Source organism: Lichenostomus cassidix, chromosome 2 (genome assembly GCF_008360975.1).
Source record: "Lichenostomus cassidix isolate B80296 chromosome 2, HeHo_3.0, whole genome shotgun sequence".
In the NCBI taxonomy this organism is placed as follows: Eukaryota; Metazoa; Chordata; class Aves; order Passeriformes; family Meliphagidae; genus Lichenostomus; species Lichenostomus cassidix.
The window spans coordinates 67,277,485-67,298,723 of record NC_139482.1 but is presented as its reverse complement, the minus strand read 5'-3'; the positions used below and the strand labels follow the sequence as shown (position 1 = coordinate 67,298,723).

Sequence of the window (21,239 nt, the reverse complement as noted above, 5' to 3'; positions counted from 1 at the left end):
CTCATATGGTTGTCTGATTCTCAGAGGGATGATATTTAAGAAAGCAGCAAACATCACGAGAATCACGATAAAGTTATGAGAGTTTTTTGTACATTACGGTTATGTATAAGTTTTGAATTTAATTTTTTAGAAAAATAAATGCATTGGCAGATGGTGATATTTACTTAAGGGAAGCTGAATTCATTATCTGACTAGGACTGGGTATTTCAAGCAGCTGTTTGAAAATGAGAACTCACTTTCCATGAAGGAGAACGTATGTTTCAGGAAAATGGAGTCTCTTTTCAAAATGTAAGACTATCCCTTGCGTAGCCTCTGTCAGAGTGGTTTCTGGTGTGTATGTAAATCCATTTATTGAAGAACATTCACAGTAATTATCAAGAGCTAATTTGGTGAAATAGTTTTGTAACTCTTAACTGCCCCCCCTGCCAAAGGCAGTCCTTCTTAAAAGTTTGAAAACTAGATAAAATTTGTAGCTGTTCTTTATTTCTAAAGATATTCTACCAGAAAAAAAGATTAAACCAAATATTTAGTAATCTTACGCTTCCCTGCCAGGTTTAATTTCTGTCTACCCAACTTGCCTTTGGTTTGATTGATTGAGAAAAAATTAGTAGAGGAAACAGACCTATGGAAAACTTCTAGGTATAAGCCAGAAGAAAGAAAGTCAAATGTGACCTTACTCATTATCTTTTACAGGTTTGTTTTTTCTGGGACTCTCTATTCTAGTACATCTGTTCTATTTGCATACATATTTTGAAGCATGAGAGTACGAAAAATAGTCTCATCTTGTTTATTTTTTACTTACACTTGTTTTCCTTATGTTCCCGTGTAAAACTAGCCAGATACTGTAATTCAGAAGATTGAAAGGTATCCCTTGAAGACTGTGGCATATTTATTATTGCTTATGTCCTTTCTTCCTCCAGTTCTGTTTCTTCCTCCAGGAATTCTGAAAATTCCTCCAGAATTTTCACAGAAAATTCTTTCACTCAGAAAACCTGTGGCCCTGTTATTCTTGGTTCATAGAGAAATACAAGCCAGTTTGTTTGTAGCAGATGCCTTTCCCTGGTCACTTAACTTCTAATGCTTCTGTTTTCCCATTCCATAATAAGCAAATTGTAATGCTTAAGTATTTAACTGGGACCTTTGCTGATATTTCTGAAACCCAACTATAGATTTTAAAGTAATTTTTTGTCTCAAAATGGGCTTATGCACATGGAGTGACTGAAAGGTTCCTGTCTTTCAAAACTCTTTGGTTTTGGAATTATCTTTGAACTCTACAGAGAATGCAGCTCTGTACACCTGAAGCACAAAGCTTGTCTGTAAACCGGGAGGACGTGTAAAGATGCCCCTTTGATGGGAAATGAGTTCTTCAGTTTAGACAATTTGAAGAATCTCATCACTTTGCCTTCCTGGTATCTGACAAGCCTGCCACCTCTGTACAGCAGTGGAAGCTGTGAAAATAGGCATCCTGGGAACATGTGGAAAAAGGGGTTTTGTGCTCTCTGAAAAATCCTAACATTGGTTCTGACTATATGGAGCCTTTATCGTGAATCTTGTGCAATACTCACATGTGAAGTTAATATGCTGTTTATGTATAAATATATGACTTGTGATCTGGCCATCTGTTTTTTCACAGTGGTTCAGTAGTTTGAAAGGTTAGACTGGTTTTGTCTGGCGTTAAATAAGAATTAGTGATGATTGCATAGTGTGTACCACATGCATCAGATAGATGTGGAACATGTTCTGTAGCTTCTGCTAAAGGGGGGAGATGATATGGCAATAAGTTAATTGCTTATTATAAGCAAGTTCTGACTGCTGAAGGGCACTGTTGAGTTTCCAAGTTTCTCATAAGTAATATTTGGTTATTGCCTTATGTTTTAACCGGATGAAAAATACTGTTTCAAAGAAGGCCTGATGTTTATTCATCTTTGAAGAGCGTCATCTGGAATGGGGTTCAGGCTAGGTCTAGAGTCTTTAATACTGGTGCACTGATGTGGAAGCCTGATAATTGAATAAGATATCCTAGCTGAAATTTGACCACAAGGGTATTTTCCCCTCCTCTGAAGCCTAAACAATGGTTTATAGTGGGAACTGTGTCATACTAATCAAGCAGACATTTGGATTTATGTATTGCTAAGATACTAGCAATTCCTGCAGTAAGTTTGCAGTTCCTAACTCAAATATTTTTAATTGCTTTTCTTTCTCTAGATCATAAAAAAGTTTACAATGGCAATGCTCTGGAAATTCATGAGAATAGCTAAGTATTCTAAAACAGCTTTATCGCCAAAAGTAAAGGTAAGAGGAATTCCCACCCATTCAAGGCATTCTTCATCCAAGTCTGTACCTTCAGATTTTGCTGCCAGTGCACCGTGCTCAAATACTGTGGAACTGCTTGGTAAATCTTATCCTCAAGATGACTACAGCAATGTCACAGAGAAGATTCTTTCCAAGGTGGGGAAGAACTTGCACAACAGAAAACATCACCCTTTGTGGCTAATCAAGGAGCAGGTGAAGGAGCACTTCTACAAACATTATCTAGGACGCCACGGGACTCCGCTCTTTTCTGTGTATGATGGTCTTTCTCCGGTGGTTACAGTCCAGCAGAATTTTGATAGTTTACTTATTCCACAAAACCATGCCAGCAGAAGGAAAGAGGATAACTATTACTTGAATCGTGACCACATGCTAAGAGCACATACATCAGCTCATCAGTGGGACTTGATACGCTCTGGCCTTGATGCCTTTCTGGCAGTGGGAGATGTCTACCGCCGAGACACGATTGACAACACCCACTACCCAGTCTTCCATCAGATGGAGGGAGTGCGGCTCTTCTCCTGTCATGAGGTACGAATTCTCTAGCTGGGGTGAAAGACATTTTGGGTAAGTTGCTTGGTCTTGTGTTTGCTGTAGGCAAAGTTCATGCCCGTAAGCATGCTACAGCAACAATGTTATGCTGCACATTGATAAAGTGATTTATCATATAGTAATATTTTTAATTTGCCAAAAATGTAGATGGAAAGTGTTCAATTTGAAAAAACTATAAAATACCCCAGGAAAATGTGAAAAAATGGAAAGACAATATTATTGAAAGCTAGCAAAGTGAAACATAATCTGAAAGGAAACAACTTGTTCAGTTAATGATCGGCAGAATTCAATTCTATTTCTGTCACAACTCTCTTCTGGTGAGAACACCTTACCAAAAACTCTATCAAATTAATTCTTGAAGGACTTGTTGGATGTGAGTTGTTACAGATACATCTAAAGTACAGTTTTTACTGTCATCTTTTCTTTTTCTTTTAATAGTGCCAACCTTCTGTAAATGAATGTCATTTTCTAGGGAATTGTTCCATCCTTCATCTCATCTTAAAGCTGCATTGAAGGATTCATCTGTTGTAGCCAATAGTTATGTGTGTGGTACATACACTGTAAACCCATCAGAGTCCAGAGGCATCAACTAAGGAGTTCTAGGTTGATGTCCAAGACTCTTAAGTTTATATGTTTTGTTGGCACAGCTTGCATGCTCTGCAAATGCCTGACTGTCATTAAGTACTCTGCTGCATCATTGATCAGTGGTAAATATAAGCCAGTTTGTTTTCCAAATAGTAATTGATTTGTATAATTTGTGTATGCTTGTAGCAATACTGCCAAATTCACAGTTCTATAACTAAAATGAGCTTATTCTAATAATACTGAGATGTAGACCATTCTTAATGTGCTTGCCAACGGGTGACAGGAGCTTGGCAGGGAAGCCTGATGCCTTTGGATGCCTGAGGGAAAACTAAAGTAATCATAGAGCACTGCTTTCTCCGTGATAGAAGGGGCTCGTGCTGCCTGCACTGGTGTTTGCCACCCTGTACAGCCACTGCTTCTTCCATTGTGCACACATACCTGCTTCTGCAGGTGTCCTGTGAGCTCTGTGGTGCTGAGTCCAGCCTGCAGCTGCTTTGGTAACCACAAAATGCAAATATTGCAGACTTATCCAGCTTTGTTTGTTTGCTGTTCTTTCCCCATAGACCTATTTATGAATACAGTCAGGGTATGTGGTATGCAATACTATATTAAGAAAATACCATTTGTTAAATGGTTTTGTTCATGACAACTTTGTTTTTACTTGAACAGGAGTTCAGTCATTCAGACGGAAATATTTTATCTGCCACAAAATTATAATATCAACATTCTTGCAGGATGAAATTTCTGCAACCTTGGGTGTGATTGATCTAATAATTGAAATATTTGTTAATGAATATACCCCTTAAGAAATTTTGGTCCTAATGATAGACTATTTCTTTCTACTTTACAAATTTAATCATAGGAATAGTAGGATTTGAATAATTGGAAATAGAGTTACAGAAATGTTTTCACTGACGTGTTTTATCTAGAAATACACAATGTTTAACAATCTAATTCATTGCACTAGAGATGGTTTCTTTTTCTCTTCTTTCTTTTTCTCCAAGAAAATGTTTGAGATGTTACTGGAGAACTTTCTGTGCTGATGAAGAAAGAATAGTGGTGTAGTGTACAATGTGTAAAGTGCTGTTTAGTGGGCTATGTGCAAAAATTATAAACCTGAGCATGATCTGAAGCAACCTTTTTTGCCTTAGTTCGTGTTTTAATACATACCCCTTTTTACAGTCGTAATCACAAGAGCCTTGTTGAAAAAACTTAATTGTAATTCTGAAATTTCACTGGGGACTGTTCCTGTGGTTTATATTCTGGTTGCCTGTTCAAAGTAATCCACATTTAAATAATTCCAGAAGGAACCATCTGAGCGGAACAAACACTAAATAGAGGTAATACTACAAGAGAGAAGTACTTGGATATTCATTTATTTATACTCAAGTTTAAGCTATAACCCACTGAACAGAAACATGTGAATGTCAGGGCCTGTTACCCTTGTCTCAGACTTTTCATTCATAACCAGTCTACAATCTCTGGTGAGAGAAAATTTGCACAGTACCAAGGATCAGAATCTTTGGAACCAAGGGAAAAACTGTTAGCTTTTAGCTACAAGCCCTGGGTACATTTCATGTTATGGCCAATATAGTAATTTTAATGTTGTCAGTTTGCTCTTCTAATTTATTCTTTTGATTTATACATTTATCATTTACAGTCTTCTCAGTGTAAGTGACCACAGACTTAAAGGGATGTGAGAAAAAAGACAAAAACCTAGAGTGATTTTATAGGAACTTGAATTTAGAGGAACTTGATGTTTCATCTCAGTTTAGAAGGTGTGGGGGAGGAGTCAGTTAATCCTCCGCTGAAATCTTAGGCAGGATACGAAAGATGTAGGAGATGTAGAAAAGTGCATCTCCTTTATAAATATCAAACTTGTAGTCATGACTAGGTTAAAACTCCTGCCCTGTGATGGAAACCTTCAGGATAATTCTTTATATCAAAACTGAAATCAGTACTTTGAAGTAAGATCTGGAAAAACAAACCGAGTTTGCCAATTTTACAGTATTTGTTCTATTTGTGAGCTATTTGCTTTTTTGGCAATATGTTTTTTTGTGATGGTTGGTTGATTACTTTTTAAAGAGACAAGTAATCTATAATTCAAAGATGGACAGGTAACTGATGCATTTCTGCAGCTTTGTGTGATTGTAAATATTAAAGGACTAAAGATATTCCCATCTTCCAAACTAACTCATTGCTAAAAGTTAGAATAATTCATGCTTAAATTTCTCATAAACTTTTTAAAAAAGTCCTTGGACTGCTATCAAAGAAGATCTGAAAATATATTTAGACATTTATGTTTTCAATATATTAATTCAATATATTCAATATATTAAAAAGTATTTTAGGTGATTATTACCTGAATGTAATATGTAGAACAGTTACAAACTGACCAATATAAATAGTTAAAACCGGAACCAAAAAGAGCTTCCCAAGTCTACTTCAGAATTCTGAACATAAAATGAACTGTTCTTCTTAAACAGTAGACCCAAATGATATTCTTTTTTATTCACTTCTTCCAACATTCCTGTTTTTCTTCTAATTTATGTTTGGTTTATTTTTTCCTTCTATGGTGTATGGCTTTTTCTCCTTTTGTTAGTGCTTTGGATTGGCAATTTTGATACTGCTGAAGTTAGATTTGAACTGGCCAATTTTCCTGGGTGGATTATAAGAGAAATTGTTTCCTTCCTATGCCGTTGTCTTTGGTGCAGTTCCATAATTTATGGAGAAGGGAAAAAAATCTCAACTAGATTGCACTTTGTGCATGTCAGCCAGAAGAGGGAGCCAATATAAGCCCAATGGCAGTCAATGAACAGCTTTCAGTTGATAACAAAAAATGTTTACACATTGGAAGGAGACTTAATACAGTGTTTTATAGTCTGTACTGAATTATACATAAATTTTGAGGGGAGCATACGCTAAAACATAGGAATTGCTCCTCTAATTTAGTAACCTTATTCCAGTGGAGGCCAATACAAGATTGTTTAGATAAAAAGATGTTGCTCTCATCAGGCTTGCTTGTGCTAGAAATAGTAGGGATGCATCTTTATTCTCCATTGAAATGCTTATGGTGGAAACGGAAACTGTTTTGTTAGGATACAATGGAAAAATAGTAAATATTCCAGTTACAAATAAAGCACTGCTCCTCCAAAGCACTATATATATTTGAAAAAAAAAAGAAGTCAATATTGTAGCTTCTAGTGTTTATATCCTGAAATGTAAAGACTCTTGTTGTAGGTAATAGAAGAGTAGGTTTTTGTTTTTTTCATCTAAATACATACTCCTGTCCTCGGTTGCAATATTGATGTAGTTAAGTATTCTATTACCACCAGCTGTGGGCCATTAGCTGCTATCACCCACTCCGAATGACAGGCAATGGGCCATCCGTTAGCTATTATCACTTGCTAATGACCCACCCCGCATGACAGGCAATGGGCCATCAGGGACCCACCGTGTGACTCATGGACTTATCTCATCCCATTGTGAGATGCTCTGCCGAGGAGGGAGGAGCCAGGTGTTCCCACCTGGATATAACCTGGCCTTGGAACTGCCTGAGCTAGCCCTGTCTACTGGGTTCCCAGAGGACGAGAGCTACACTGGATCTTCAGCTGGAGACTAGACCTTCACAGGATCACCGCTTCAACTGGACTACTTCAGTTGGACTGCTACTACCACCCTAACAGGGTGTTAGGTTGTATCTGACTTTGTCAGTGCTTTTCCTTGTATTATTTCACTTATTTTTAATTTCAATCTTGACTTGTGATCTCCCACTGGTTTGTTTTCAAACCAATACATATTTTGGCGCCCAATGTGGGGCACGACCTGGGGAAACTCAGAAATCCTAGCACCATGATGCTCGGCTTATCTATATGGGCACTGTATCTCGCTCTCTATATTTTTCCTCAAATGGGATACTATCTGCCCGTCGTATTGCTCCTGTTGCGACCAGGGAATGGCATGAGAATTGCCCTATTGGTTTATTATGCCTATGGCATGGTTACCTGTGAGGCGATGAACACCATTCGTTATATATACTCGACTTTGTCTGCCTGGCCTAACCTGAGCTGCTTCGTCTGGGACCTGCTCAGCAATCGCACCCACCCTCTGGGGCTGGGAGGAGAAAACGGTTTCTTCCAGCATTTCAGGTCAGGCACAGCCGTTTTTGAGGATATTGAGTTCTCTCTGGATGCTAGGGATGGCATAATCTTTTTGTTAGTTCTGTTTTCCTTTTTCTCTGCGACCAGCATCGTGTACCTCATGCTGAAGATCAGAACACTATTTTGTCTTCTTGAGGGGGAGAAACAAAGCAAATCAGAACAGCTGAAGCCCGTAGCAGTTGCCCCCGTCCAGAAAAAGAAATCCAAGAGCAAATCAGTCCGCATAGCGACTGATGAGGATGCGGCAGGACCATCTCACCAAGCAGAAGAGACAGAGCCGGAGATCATCACTCGCTCTCTGTCCCTGGGGGAGCTGCGGGACCTACGGAGGGAATTCACCCGGCAGGCAAACGAGTCCATCTTAACCTGGCTGCTCCGCATCTGGGATGCCGCAGCTAATGACACCATTCTGGATGGAAGTGAGGCCAGGCAACTGGGATCCCTGTCCCAGGATGTGGTCATTGACCAGGGGATTGGGAAAACCCAGGAAACTCTCAGCCTCTGGCGGAGATTGCTGGCGAGTGTACGGGACAGATACCTCTGCAAAGAAGACCTCCAGATGCACCAAAGAAAATGGAACACAATAGAACAAGGTATCCGATGCCTGAGGGAATTGGCTGTGCTAGAGATCATTTTCTCGGACAACGAGAGATTCCCCAAGAGCCCAGATAATGTCCGGTGTACTTCACAAATGTGGCTAAGATTCGCACGGCTCGGACCAGAGGTATACTCTCGTTACCTGGCAACATTGCAGTGGAGGGAAGGCGAAGACCAGGTGGGCATGTTAACAAACAAACTGAGAATTTACGAGGACACTGTGACCGCTCCACTACGGACCCAGGTCTCATCGGTAGAAACAAACCTGGCCGAGCAAGTCCGGAGCTTAATTGAAGAGAGCCACCAGAAACTAAAGAAAGAGCTCAAAGAAGGATTTTTTCATGCCACACCGAAACCAACCAGAGTCTCTGCCATCAGGAGCAGACGTACTCCAGTCAGGGAAAGAAAACAAACTCCACGACGTGACCTCTGGTTTTTCCTTCAGGAGCATGGGGAAGACATGAGAAAGTGGGATAGGAAACCCACCTCCTCCTTAGCAGCCTGGGTACGTGAATTGAAAACAGAAACATCCACATCAGGAGGCTCATCTAGGTACAACACTGCCCCAGTCTCTTGTGGACAGAACCCCCGACAGAATGGAAGTGATAATATGACTGATCCTCTTGAAGGGACCTCAGGAACACATTTACAGGAGAAGAACATCATGCACCAAAAACAGGATTAGAGGAGCCCTGCCTCTAGCCAGGTAGAGGAAAGGGACAATCGGATCTATTGGACTGTGTGGATCCGATGGCCTGGCACGTCTGACCCACAAAGATACACGGCTTTGGTTGATACCGGCGCTCAGTGCACCCTGATGCCATCCAGGTATGTGGGGACCGAATCCATTTCTATTTCTGGGGTGACAGGAGGATCCCAGCAGCTGACTGTACTGGAAGCTGAAGTGAGTTTAACTGGGAATGAGTGGCAGAAACACCCCATTGTGACTGGTCCAGACGCCCCATGCATCCTTGGCATAGATTATCTCAGGAGTGGATATTTCAAGGACCCGAAGGGACATCGCTGGGCTTTTGGGATAGCAGCCGTAGAGACAGAAGACATAAGACAACTGAATAGCCTGCCTGGTCTCTCAGATAACCCGTCTGCTGTAGGACTACTGAGAATTGAAGAACAGCGGGTACCAATTGCTACAGCAACAGTGCACCGCCAGCAATACCGCACTGACAGAGACTCTGTGGCCCCCATCCATAAGATGATTCGGGATCTGGAGAGCCAAGGGGTGGTCAGCAAGGCTCACTCACCCTTTAACAGCCCTATATGGCCGGTGCGTAAGTCCAGTGAAGAATGGAGACTGACAGTGGATTACCGTGCCCTGAATGAAGTCACACCACCACTGAGTGCTGCTGTACCGGACATGTTGGAACTTCAGTACGAGCTGGAATCCAAGGCAGCAAAGTGGTATGCGACCATTGATATTGCCAATGCCTTTTTCTCCATTCCTCTGGCAGCAGAGTGCAGGCCTCAGTTTGCTTTCACCTGGAGGGGTGTGCAGTACACATGGAACCGACTGCCCCAGGGGTGGAAGCACAGTCCCACCATCTGCCATAGACTGATCCAGGCTGCACTGGAAAAGGGTGAGGCTCCAGAACATCTGCAGTATATTGATGACATCATTGTGTGGGGGGACACAGCAACGGAAGTGTTTGGGAAAGGAGAGAAAATCATCAGAATTCTCCTGGAAGCCGGTTTTGCCATCAAGAAGAGTAAAGTCAAGGGACCTGCCCGAGAGATCCAGTTCCTGGGAGTAAAGTGGCAAGATGGACGGCGTCAGATTCCTTCTGAGGTCATCAATAAGATAACCGCGATGTCTCCACCAACCAACAAGAAGGAGACACAAGCCTTCCTAGGCGCCATAGGCTTTTGGAGAATGCACATCCCTGAGTACAGCCAGATCGTGAGTCCTCTCTACCTCATAACCCGCAACAAGAACGATTTCCACTGGGGCCCTGAACAGCAGCAAGCCTTCACCCAGATCAAACAGGAGATCGCTCATGCGGTAGCCCTGGGACCAGTCAGGACAGGACCAGAGGTAAAGAATGTGCTTTACTCTGCAGCCGGGAGCCATGGTCTGTCCTGGAGCCTTTGGCAGAAGGTGCCTGGCGAGACCCGAGGTCGACCACTGGGATTCTGGAGTCGAAGTTACAGAGGGTCTGAAGTCAACTACACTCCCACGGAGAAAGAAATCTTGGCAGCTTACGAAGGAGTCCAAGCCGCCTCAGAGGTGATCGGCACAGAAACACAACTTCTCCTTGCACCCCGACTGCCAGTGCTGGGGTGGATGTTCAAGGGAAGGGTTCCCTCTACCCACCATGCCACTGATGCCACGTGGAGCAAATGGATTGCCCTCATCACACAGCGCGCCCGTATTGGAAACCCAAATCGCCTTGGGATTCTGGAAATCATAACAAACTGGCCTGAAGGTGAGACTTTTAAATTATCTTCAGAAGAAGCAGAGGAGCAAGTAGCACGTGCCGAGGAAGCACTCCCGTATAACGAGCTGCCGGAGAGTGAAAGACGCTATGCCCTCTTCACCGATGGTTCCTGCCGAATTGTAGGCGCAGATCGGAAATGGAAAGCTGCAGTGTGGAGCCCCACACGACAAGCTGTACAGGCAACCGAGGGACAAGGTGGATCGAGTCAGGTCGCAGAGCTTAAAGCCATCCAACTGGCTTTGGATATTGCCGAACGAGAGAAATGGCCAAGGCTTTATCTCTACACTGACTCTTGGATGGTAGCCAATGCACTGTGGGGATGGTTAGATCGCTGGAGGAAAGCTAACTGGCAGCGCAGAGGAAAACCCATCTGGGCCGCTGAGATTTGGCAGGACATCGCCGCCCGGGCAGAAAAGCTGACTGTGAAAGTTCGACACGTGGATGCACATGTACCTAAGAGTCAGGCTAATGAAGAGCATCGTAACAACGAGCAGGTGGACCGAGCTGCCAAGGTGGAAGTGTCACAGGTGGATCTGGACTGGCAGCACAAAGGAGAATTATTTCTAGCTCGTTGGGCCCATGATGCCTCTGGTCATCAAGGGAGAGATGCGACATACAGGTGGGCTCGTGACCGAGGGGTGGACTTGACCATGGACAACATCTCACAGGTCATCCACAGCTGTGAGACCTGCGCTGCAATCAAACAGGCCAAGCGGGTGAAGCCTCTGTGGTATGGTGGACGATGGTCAAAGTACAGGTATGGGGAAGTATGGCAAGTTGACTACATCACACTTCCCCAAACACGCCAAGGAAAGCGCTACGTGTTGACCATGGTGGAAGCAACCACAGGATGGTTAGAGACCTACCCTGTGCCTCATGCTACTGCCCGGAACACCATCTTGGGCCTGGAAAAGCAAGTCCTGTGGAGACATGGTACCCCTGAGAGAATCGAGTCTGACAATGGAACCCATTTCAAGAATGGCCTCATAAGCACCTGGGCTAGAGAGCACGGAATTGAATGGATATACCACATCCCCTATTATGCACCAGCTGCCGGGAAAGTTGAACGGTGCAACGGACTACTGAAGACAACTTTGAAGGCACTTGGCGGGGGAACCTTCAAAAATTGGGAACTGAACTTAGCAAAGGCCACCTGGATGGTTAACACAAGGGGTTCTATCAATCGAGCCGGTCCTGCCCAGTCCGAACCTTTGCACACAGTGGATGGAGATAAAGTCCCTGTGGTACACGTAAGAGGTTTCTTAGGAAAGACTGTTTGGATTAGTCCCACCTCAGGCAAAGGCAAACCCATCCGTGGAGTGGTTTTTGCCCAAGGACCTGGTTATACTTGGTGGGTGATGAAGGCAGATGGGGAAACCCGTTGTGTACCACAAGGAGACCTTATCTTGAGTGAGAACTCTGTAGATGGTAATAGAATAAGGGGTGGATAATGTCCTCGGTTGCAATATTGATGTAGTTAAGTATTCTATTACCACCAGCTGTGGGCCATTATCTGCTATCAGCCACTCCGAATGACAGGCAATGGGCCATCCGTTAGCTATTATCACTTGCTAATGACCCACCCCGCATGACAGGCAATGGGCCATCAGGGACCCACCGTGTGACTCATGGACTTATCTCATCCCATTGTGAGATGCTCTGCCGAGGAGGGAGGAGCCAGGTGTTCCCACCTGGATATACCCTGGCCTTGGAACTGCCTGAGCTAGCCCTGTCTACTGGGTTCCCAGAGGACGAGAGCTACACTGGATCTTCAGCTGGAGACTAGACCTTCACAGGATCACTGCTTCAACTGGACTACTTCAGTTGGACTGCTACTACCACCCTAACACGGTGTTAGGTTGTATCTGACTTTGTCAGTGCTTTTCCTTGTATTATTTCACTTATTTTTAATTTCAATCTTGACTTGTGATCTCCCACTGGTTTGTTTTCAAACCAATAGTACTCCTTTCCTCATCTTCCCATACTTGTGTGCCTTGGCAGTATTCCTTGTGTATTGTTAAAAGCAAAAAATAGTTGCTTTTGTCCTTTTTCTTGTGGTTCAAGGTGATGTGACCTCTGCGGGTTTGTTTTTCTATTTTTTAAATCAAGTGCCATCCTGGGTTTCCACTTGAAAAACCTGTGTCTTTCGGTTTGACTTCTCCAAAATCCTGCATGTTACTGCAGCTTTGGACACTGTGCTTCTGCTCTGACATTGTATCAAAGGAAAGCTCCTTCCTGTCTGAAGTTCCTTTTTAAAAATCCTCATATGTAAAGGAATTTAAATAAATTTATAGTGCTCCAGGGATCAGTCTATTTTGTGGAGTGATTTGGAGCTTTCACAGTATGTCTGAGAGTGCTTGTGAGTGTTAGTGAGAGTCATAATAGCAATGTTTAGCTGGGCACCAAGGAACAAATATTTTAAAAGGCTTAAATGGCCAAGGAAGGGTACTGTTCTTAGCCCTCTACAACTTATGGATAGGGTTGTGAGCAAAGCATCAGTCCCAAGGAGCCTGAGAGACAGTCCTCCTTCTCACAGAGAGCAGCAAGGGCTGTAGAGGAGCAGAGGCACCTGAACTAGATCCACCTTGGTAAGAAAAAGAGCAGCAACATTGCTTTGCTAGAATATTCTGAGGTGAAGTTATTCCTGAAGCTGCAGCTCCTGAAGCAGCTGAGTGGTAGCAATAAAGGGCCTGGCTAGTTCAGGTGGAACTGACTTCACTTCTTCCGGTATCTGTCTAAGTTGTAAACATTGTATTATTCAGTATTTTCCAAGTTGTGGTATATAAATCATGCCATAATAAATAGATCTTCACTGATCCAAGGTTCAAAATTGTATTTTTTGTTATTTTTAGCTGAAAATTTGACAGTGTAGGGTATCAGAAGGTCTGTTAGATTTTCATAGTGATCCATGGTCTACAAAGTTTAAAACTGATGGTGCATCTTTTACTCAAAGACTTCATATTTTTTTTTCAAACTTTGTCTTACTTCCTGTTGTCTAGCTAAAAAACCAAACAAACCAACAATGCTTTTCAGAATAAAGCAGTTAAATCTGTTCAATGTAATATTTAAATCATGCAGGCAAAAAAAAAACCAAACCCAAAACATCTACAATTGTATTTTGGAAGTCTAAGGTGCTTAAAAGTAAAGGAATTTCTACTGCCACAGAAAGAGAAGTCTGCCATATATGTCTCATTATATCAGCTATCTGTGTAGGAGTGTTACTTTTTCTTTCTGGTTCGAAAACATCTTTATCATTTTCCCTTTTCTTACAGAAACCCTTTGATTAGGTTCAAAAAACCAAAAAACAGCCCTCCACCCCCACAAAACAACAGAGATTAGCTTTCTTTGCTGTAATTGGAGGACTGGACATGTAAGGATGTAGAAATTAGGGTGACCACCTGCAAGCTTGTCGGTTGAAGTAATTTTTGCCATTTTCTGCCCCCAAAAATTCTTATTGATATGCAGTAAAGAGCCTTCTGTCATGTGGATTATGGGCTGTGTATCTCTTTGGTACCTGAAACTGGCTGCATCAGGGTGTAGATTACACCTTGGAGGCTGACTGAGGCTGACATTAGGTTTTCTCTTTGAGCTGTCTCTTGGCGACATCTTCATCATTTCTGATCCATCAGTTGAGTCTTGAGTTCCACAGCACATTTAAAATGTTGTGGAAAGGGTTTGCTATGTCTTAAGTGGAGTCAGAGTGCAGCTGTTGGTTCATTTTTAGGGATATTTATTACAGACAGTGAGACAAAATGTATTTGGTGTGGCAAGGTTGGGTGTTGCCATGTGCAGATACTCATATAGAGATAATCTTAAATGCTGGTTTGCCTGTGAGAATAAGTACATGGGCATGATTTATTCATTATCTTAATCACTGGTGTATGCATGAGTGGCAGGGGGAATACACAACTGCATTGTGGAAAGACAGGATGTAGTTACATATCTCTCTGATCTGAAACCTACTATGAATGCCATCCTGCAAAGAAACACTTAATTTTGGACTGAATACTAAATGTATGGATAATGAAGGGATGTGAGACTAAAATGTCTGTCAAGTGACTCAGGAAACATTGGAGTCTTTGTTTAAATCTCACATGTGACTTCTGCCCTTCATGCCAGACTGAGAAATATTGGAATGTGCTTCTGAAGGAGCATCGCTCCATTTGTTCTTGTCCAGTTAAAACCCTATGTCTTCTTGCCATGACATATTATCAAATTTTAATTTATTTTTATTATGAGCTAAACTGTGAGTAAACTTCATGCCACATGGTTAGGTCACTTCAATTCCTTTCTGCCTTCTTCATAAAACACCATCAGTCAGATATGCTGATAAATCCTGGTAAGAGTTAATTTTTTTGACTTCTGCACAGTGATACAATATTCAATGTTTTGCACACCTTCACTCAAAGAAAAATCTTCTTGTCCTTACACTAGACAGACATGTAGGTGCTCAATTTATGGCTACAGGCAATTTCTTTCCTGGTCATAGTAGTGACTGATTGTATTCAATACAATAAGATAGTGCATGCTGGTTTAGTCTGCGCTGAAGGAATGAATGTACGTGAAAATGTTGTCTTGGATGTGTCAGTGTTTTATGCAAGACTGTTAGGTTTTTTTTTTTCTCCGTTTGTTCAGATATGTTCTTGAGAAAAATTGACATCAAAAAGGAGCAACGGTAGGTGATTCTTCGTTTTATTCAAGCTTTGACTTTCCTGGCTTTATGTATACAGAAATGTTGAAGTGTTTCTAATCCAAGACATGTACTTAGCACAGTTCAGTCGTTGTAATAGTGAAATTGATGTATCAGTTTAAAGCTGCTCATATTGACATAGCAATGTCAGTGAATGGAAAGTCTGGAATAAATATTAATACAACTGTAAGTCATCTTTTTTTCCTCAGTACAACCCCATCCACAGCTGATGGAGCCTCTGTGGAGAATACCAAAGTGCCTCTCAGTGCCTGACTGTAAGGGAGGCTGTTGTCTTGCCTGTCTTCCCTATGGCTGTGTTTTCACAGCCTGTCTAAACTGGACTAGAGTCACACCTGTGCCCAAAGTGGCCCGGCCCTGTTCCATGTGCCAGCTTGTTCTCTTGGTGCTGCTAGTGTGCTGATACTTGATTGTTGAGCTGAACTTGACCATTTTCACATCCCTCAGTTTCTTCCCTTCTCCTGGGTTACTGCCCATCCAGACCCATCTCCCAGCCTGGCTTGGTACACTGCTGCATGGACTCTTGTCCTGGCTTGGAGAAGGAGATGGTGCATATAACTGGTTTGGCAGGATGAGGACTCAGGCAGGTTACAGGGCTGGATTATGATTAAATGTATTTAGTGGCTCTTGCACGTACTTTATTTCCATATCTGATATGAACTACTGAAATAGAATTTTGCTGAAGACTGTCGCTGGGATATGACCATTTCAGGAATAACAAAGCAGTAAGGAAAAGTATTTCTATGTACTTGTTGATACATATGCTGTATTTTAAAGGCTAGCGTCCAGCCTGTCTGCTCTTTGCAGCAGTCTGAGGAGCCAGTCTTAAACTGAAGGGAGGAGTGAAGAGGAAGAGAGTTTTGTGTCCTAAAATACTGCTGATAGGTAAAACAACAAATATACCTTCAATGTGTAAATACAGTGTATTCTGGTCTAAAGAGGACCAGACATCTCTGCTGCCTGCAGGGTGTTTCTGGCTTAGTGAGTGAGTGAGTGAGTCAGTCAGTCAGTCAATAGAAAAAATTGCTACCTGTATTAGGGTAGTTCAGAGCAGGAACCTAATTTAGCCACTCTGTTCCTCTGGAAGGGAGGCTCTGTCTCTCCACTGGCCACCTGGTAAGCCTAAGACAATTATCTAGGCTAATGCTGGCCTCTCTGAATTCCCCCTGGCTTTCAAAACCGCATGCTGGATGACCGATCTTCCTTGCTGACAGCAAATTAGTTACAGGGTGGGTATTACCTGCTTGTTCCAGCCAGGGCAGGAATAATGCCAGTAAGAAGAAGGGGATTTAGCCTTTCAGGTGAGCACTTGAATAAAGAATCTGTTATTTGAATGTGTAATATCTTGTTTTGTCAAGTTGCTGCCTTTGGTTAGTAAAGGCATTTTTGTTAGACTGATAATAATTTTATTTGGTATTTATACTTTTACTTTTTTATTTAGTATTTTCTACAGCATGCCAAGGAGATTAACTGAAGTATTTTTTCTCAACCTGCCAGCAGTCTTCTTGTGGCTAGCAATAAGAAGTTAAATGCTACTTGATTTTTTTTTTTTATTCCTTCAATCCGTTGTGGTGCTGGTTTGCATGCTATCTAGACTCAGACTCTTCAATGCATGCATTGTGTCTGTAGGAAATGTGCTAGAAACTAGTCTTAATTAATTGTGATCAGCATTTTTGGATTACCAGAGATTCACTTGAACTTTTTGTTTAGAGCATTTAGTGCTCTGAAGGCATCAAACTGCAATTAAAACAACTTCTGTGGGCATCCATGAGTTATTAAGTTTACACACTGTTCGTGGCTTCTCCTCAGTAAGAGCTAGTTATGCTGGGAGGCTTAATGGGAAGAAAATCTCAGTGCATGTTTTTTCCCCTCTATGTGTGCTTGATTGACTGTGGGAAGGTAGAGGAGGAGGGGTAGAAAAGGGCACCAGAAACACTTTGACAATTGTCTCTCCCTACCCTCCAGACTTCACCCCAGAGATGGGGTTTTTGTGCAGCTGTAAGGATTTCCAACAAAAGTACTCCTTAAACTGAAACTGCCTGCTTGTGTCCCCAAGACACAGAGCCTCCAACAATATTCTTTAATGAGAGTGTTTTGTTGGTCTCTCTCTGAGACGATATAGATTTGCTGGTACATATCTGGCCAGGATCACCTGGCCAGAAACATATGGGGATGTGCAGGAAACAGAAACCTTCAACTTGCAGCAGATGTGATGGGGAGCAGCAGCTGAATGAAGAGCAAGTCTGTCACATCCCAAAACAGCTGTCCCTGTGCTTTGTAATTTATCTGGAACCCCCAACCTGAGATCATGAATCCTTAAATGCCCCATAGACAAAATTCCGTAATACAAAAAGAATGCCGTGTGTGGAAATATGCAGGAAAATGGTAGTCCTTAAATGAATCAGCTGTAAGCAGCTTAAGTCTCATGAAACTGCCAGAGTTTCTTTTTTTGTTTGTTTTTTGGGGGAGTTTTTTTGTGGTTTTGTTTTTGGGGTTTTTTTTGGTTGGTTGGTTGGTTGGTTGGTTTGGTTTTGGTTTTGGTGGTTTTCTTGGGTTGTTTGGTTTGGGGTTTTTTGTTGTTTGTTTGGTTTTGTGGTTTTGTTTTTTTGTTTTTGTTTCTTTTTTGGTGTTTTGGTATTTCTTTTACATCATTCAAGTACTGAAAAGGTTGATGTGATAAATGCCATCGTATTTTGTAGTTTTTGGGATATAATTTACATACACTTTACAGAGTACTTTGTTTTGCACAATAAGTTTCAAAGTAACCAAATTAGAAAAAAACTGCTTATTTTGTAAATTATTGTTTTCCTGTAGCTAATCATATTATTTGAAGATACCATACAGAAATAAACCAGATTTAATTATTTGAGTATTTTTGTTCTTATGATGATTTATCCCTACGTTTAGTGAACAGAATTTGTATAAAGTCACAGTCTTTGTGTTTCATAGTGCACACTTAGCAGGTAAGATTCCAGCTGAAATCAATGGAACTTCATTCTCTGTTTTCATTTAGAAGGTCACTGATGCAAAACACTGGTGTTTTTGTGGCTTTGTTCTAGCTGTTCTCCAGCATTAAAGATGGTGAAGGTTTACAGCTGTTTGAGCAAGGCCATCGCACTGCACACAAGCAGGAGTGTCACACCATGGAGGCAGTGAGGCTGGTGGAGTTCAACCTGAAGCAAGTGCTCACAAAGCTCATGACTCACATCTTTGGTGACGGTAGGTTCCTACACCTTTTCCTCCAGACTGCTCATGGCTGTAATCATTTGGGCTTTTGAGAAAAATTTTGCTGCGTAACACAGATGGGAAGCTTAGGGGTTGTGTTGGCAGCTAGTAATACAGAAACAGCCACATGGGTTTTTCCAAGAGGCCACATGCACCTCTCTGGGTTTTCCTGAATACTGGTGCACGCAACACTGTCTTGAATCATCAGGTTTTTGTGAAAGTGTTTTAGTGTGCAGTGTGTCAGGATACCAGTGTGTGTGGTGAGAGCATGAATACAGATGGGGACATGTGGAGACCCAGCTACAAGCGCTGGTCTGGCAGAAGCCATGTGTTAAAGGTGGTGGATCTGTCAGTGTGGATCCTGCAAGGAGAGGCAACTCCAGCTTCAGCACAAAGCCCCCTCTGCTTCATCCTTGTGGGTCTCCTGTGTCCCTGGACGGATGGAGCATGGATGCAGCATCACATCTGGGGTGCATGAGAGCTTGGGTGCAGCTGGGCAGCATTCACATCCCTCACCAGCAGCATGGGGATGGGCAGGAACAGGGAAGGGTGTGTGTTTCCATGTGCTGCTCTGCTGTGTGCGCACACAAAGCACCATGAGCAGTTATCTTGTGCAGATAAATTAAACCTTCCAGCTGAGAGGAGACCGTGTTTGCTAAGTCCACATCAAGCTGAAAAATAATTGTTTTTTGGTACTTACAGTGGAATGAAGAAGGGTAATGAATGTGTACATGAATGAAATACTCTGTCCTCAGAAATACCTGCTTTCAGTTTCAGGAACTGAATTTATAAATGGCCTTAGTCAAAATTGCTACATTAATGGCATTTCCTGGCAAGGAGGCTGCTCTTCTGAGCTGAATCATTTTTCTTTTGAGGAAATAGTGGATGGTATTAGAATGCATGAAGTATCTTGCCTACTTTCAAAGGTCTTTTAAGATGTTTACTGCACTTGGAGCAGTAGTTCCAAGACTGGATTGATAATGATACCAAGTTCTGTATATGATTGCTTGAATATTTTTCTGAATTTCTAATGTTGACTTATAGCAAGCAAAACGTTTATCAGTTTTTGTTCTATTATACCTGGACAAAAAAATTTTAAGTTCCTCCGCTCCAAGTTTCTTGTAGGTATATTTTACTTAACAGTGGCCTTTTGAAACATACAAAATTAGGATGAAAGTGAGTAACAGTAAGAACAATATATTTGAATCAACCTCAAGTGCTGAGCATGTTTAAAGTGAGCAGTTTCTAGGAGTTAGTGGTATCTCAGACTGCAGTGACATCCTTCTCTAACTGTTGACAGATGCTGCACTTTAAGCCTCAGCATGTTGGCTATTATTAGTTCTTCTACAGTCCATGCAGTGGACTGTAGAAAGACATCAAAGTATATTCATAAATTATTTTAAATGTACAGACTAAAAGTAGATGCTGCCTCCTTACTGTAGGGATTTTCTATTTCTATACCCCAAGTATTTTTCCTGAAATACAAACACAAGATATAGTTATTGAATTAAATTTAATTATAGATATGCATGTGTATATATATACATATATATATATGGATTCCCTCCCTCCATTCATGGAAATACTGGAATACAGTATTCAAAGAATAAAATTCATGTTAGGCACAAGGTATATGAAATCAGTGCACTGCAGCTGTCTTGGGTCACACATAAATAATTTTTTCTTTTAATAACTGTCATCTTTGAACTTGCATTTTACTCCGCACTTTACACAATACTCTTGATTACTTTTTTTATCTTGACTCCTGTAAATTTTAACTTAAAATTTAAAATGTATTTAAATGTGTTGCTCTTGGGAAAATTTCTATGTTTTTCCTTTATGTGGATATTTTCTGAGGCCCCATGTTCTGTTCAAAGCAAAAGTTTCATTCCCTTTAGACTTGGCTTCAGTTGTATTCCTTACAGCCTGTGCTGTCAGCACAATATTGTAATGAAGTTGCACATCTTTTCTAGCAGGATAGCATGACCACAGCTGCAGTAAGTGAGTTAAATGTTGCGTTTCAACTGATTTTCATAGGCAGATTGTTTGGATTGTAGATTAAGTCTGCTATGCATGTTAGTTTTGCATAAACTAGCTTGTGCCTGAAGTCCTGAACTTGATAGCTGTGCTTCTGCAGTGCTCATCTCTGGGAATTTACAAGCTCAGGTTGATGACAGATTGAGAATCTCTGCAGGATCTCTGCAGAAAGGTTATATCACTGACCTGCATTTTTTTTTTTACTTTTTTTTATTTTGAGTTGTTCTAGGTTAGCTTTCATAATATTTAATGATACAGCTGTGCTCTTCTACCTGATTCCTACTGCACTATTCGGATAATTCACTGTTAACAAAACAAAGTTGCTTAAAAATCACTATGATATCCTGAGGAAGGTTGAAGACTTCATAGAAATCTGCACTTACCCTTATTACAAAATCTTGTCTTTTTATGTCTTTCTGACTTTGTCAACAAGCAAATGAATGACAGATATTAGAGGCAGGGGAAAACATCTGGAGTATGCAATCAGTTGTCTTAAAAACTTGACAGTGTAAGATGGTTCGTTTTATGGCATTTTCTAGTGGTATGCCATGTCTGATTTTGCATTCTACAAGTGACTGTCTTTCAGTTTTTTCCATTTTTCTGTCGGGAAGC

General features: G+C 41.5%; 1 protein-coding gene across 6 annotated transcripts in view; it reads left to right on the top strand.

The window, feature by feature from the left end:
* Positions 1–21,239, top strand: part of FARS2 (phenylalanyl-tRNA synthetase 2, mitochondrial) — a 239,735-nt gene that overhangs the window by 51,727 nt on the left and 166,769 nt on the right. For all 6 annotated transcript variants that reach the window (XM_085051970.1, XM_085051968.1, XM_085051974.1 and 3 more), the window contains 2 exons: positions 2,206–2,841; positions 18,425–18,584. In XM_085051970.1, the coding sequence (XP_084908096.1) occupies positions 2,224–2,841; positions 18,425–18,584 (778 nt within the window). In that variant the 5' untranslated portion in view covers positions 2,206–2,223. The remainder of the gene's footprint in view (positions 1–2,205; positions 2,842–18,424; positions 18,585–21,239) is intronic.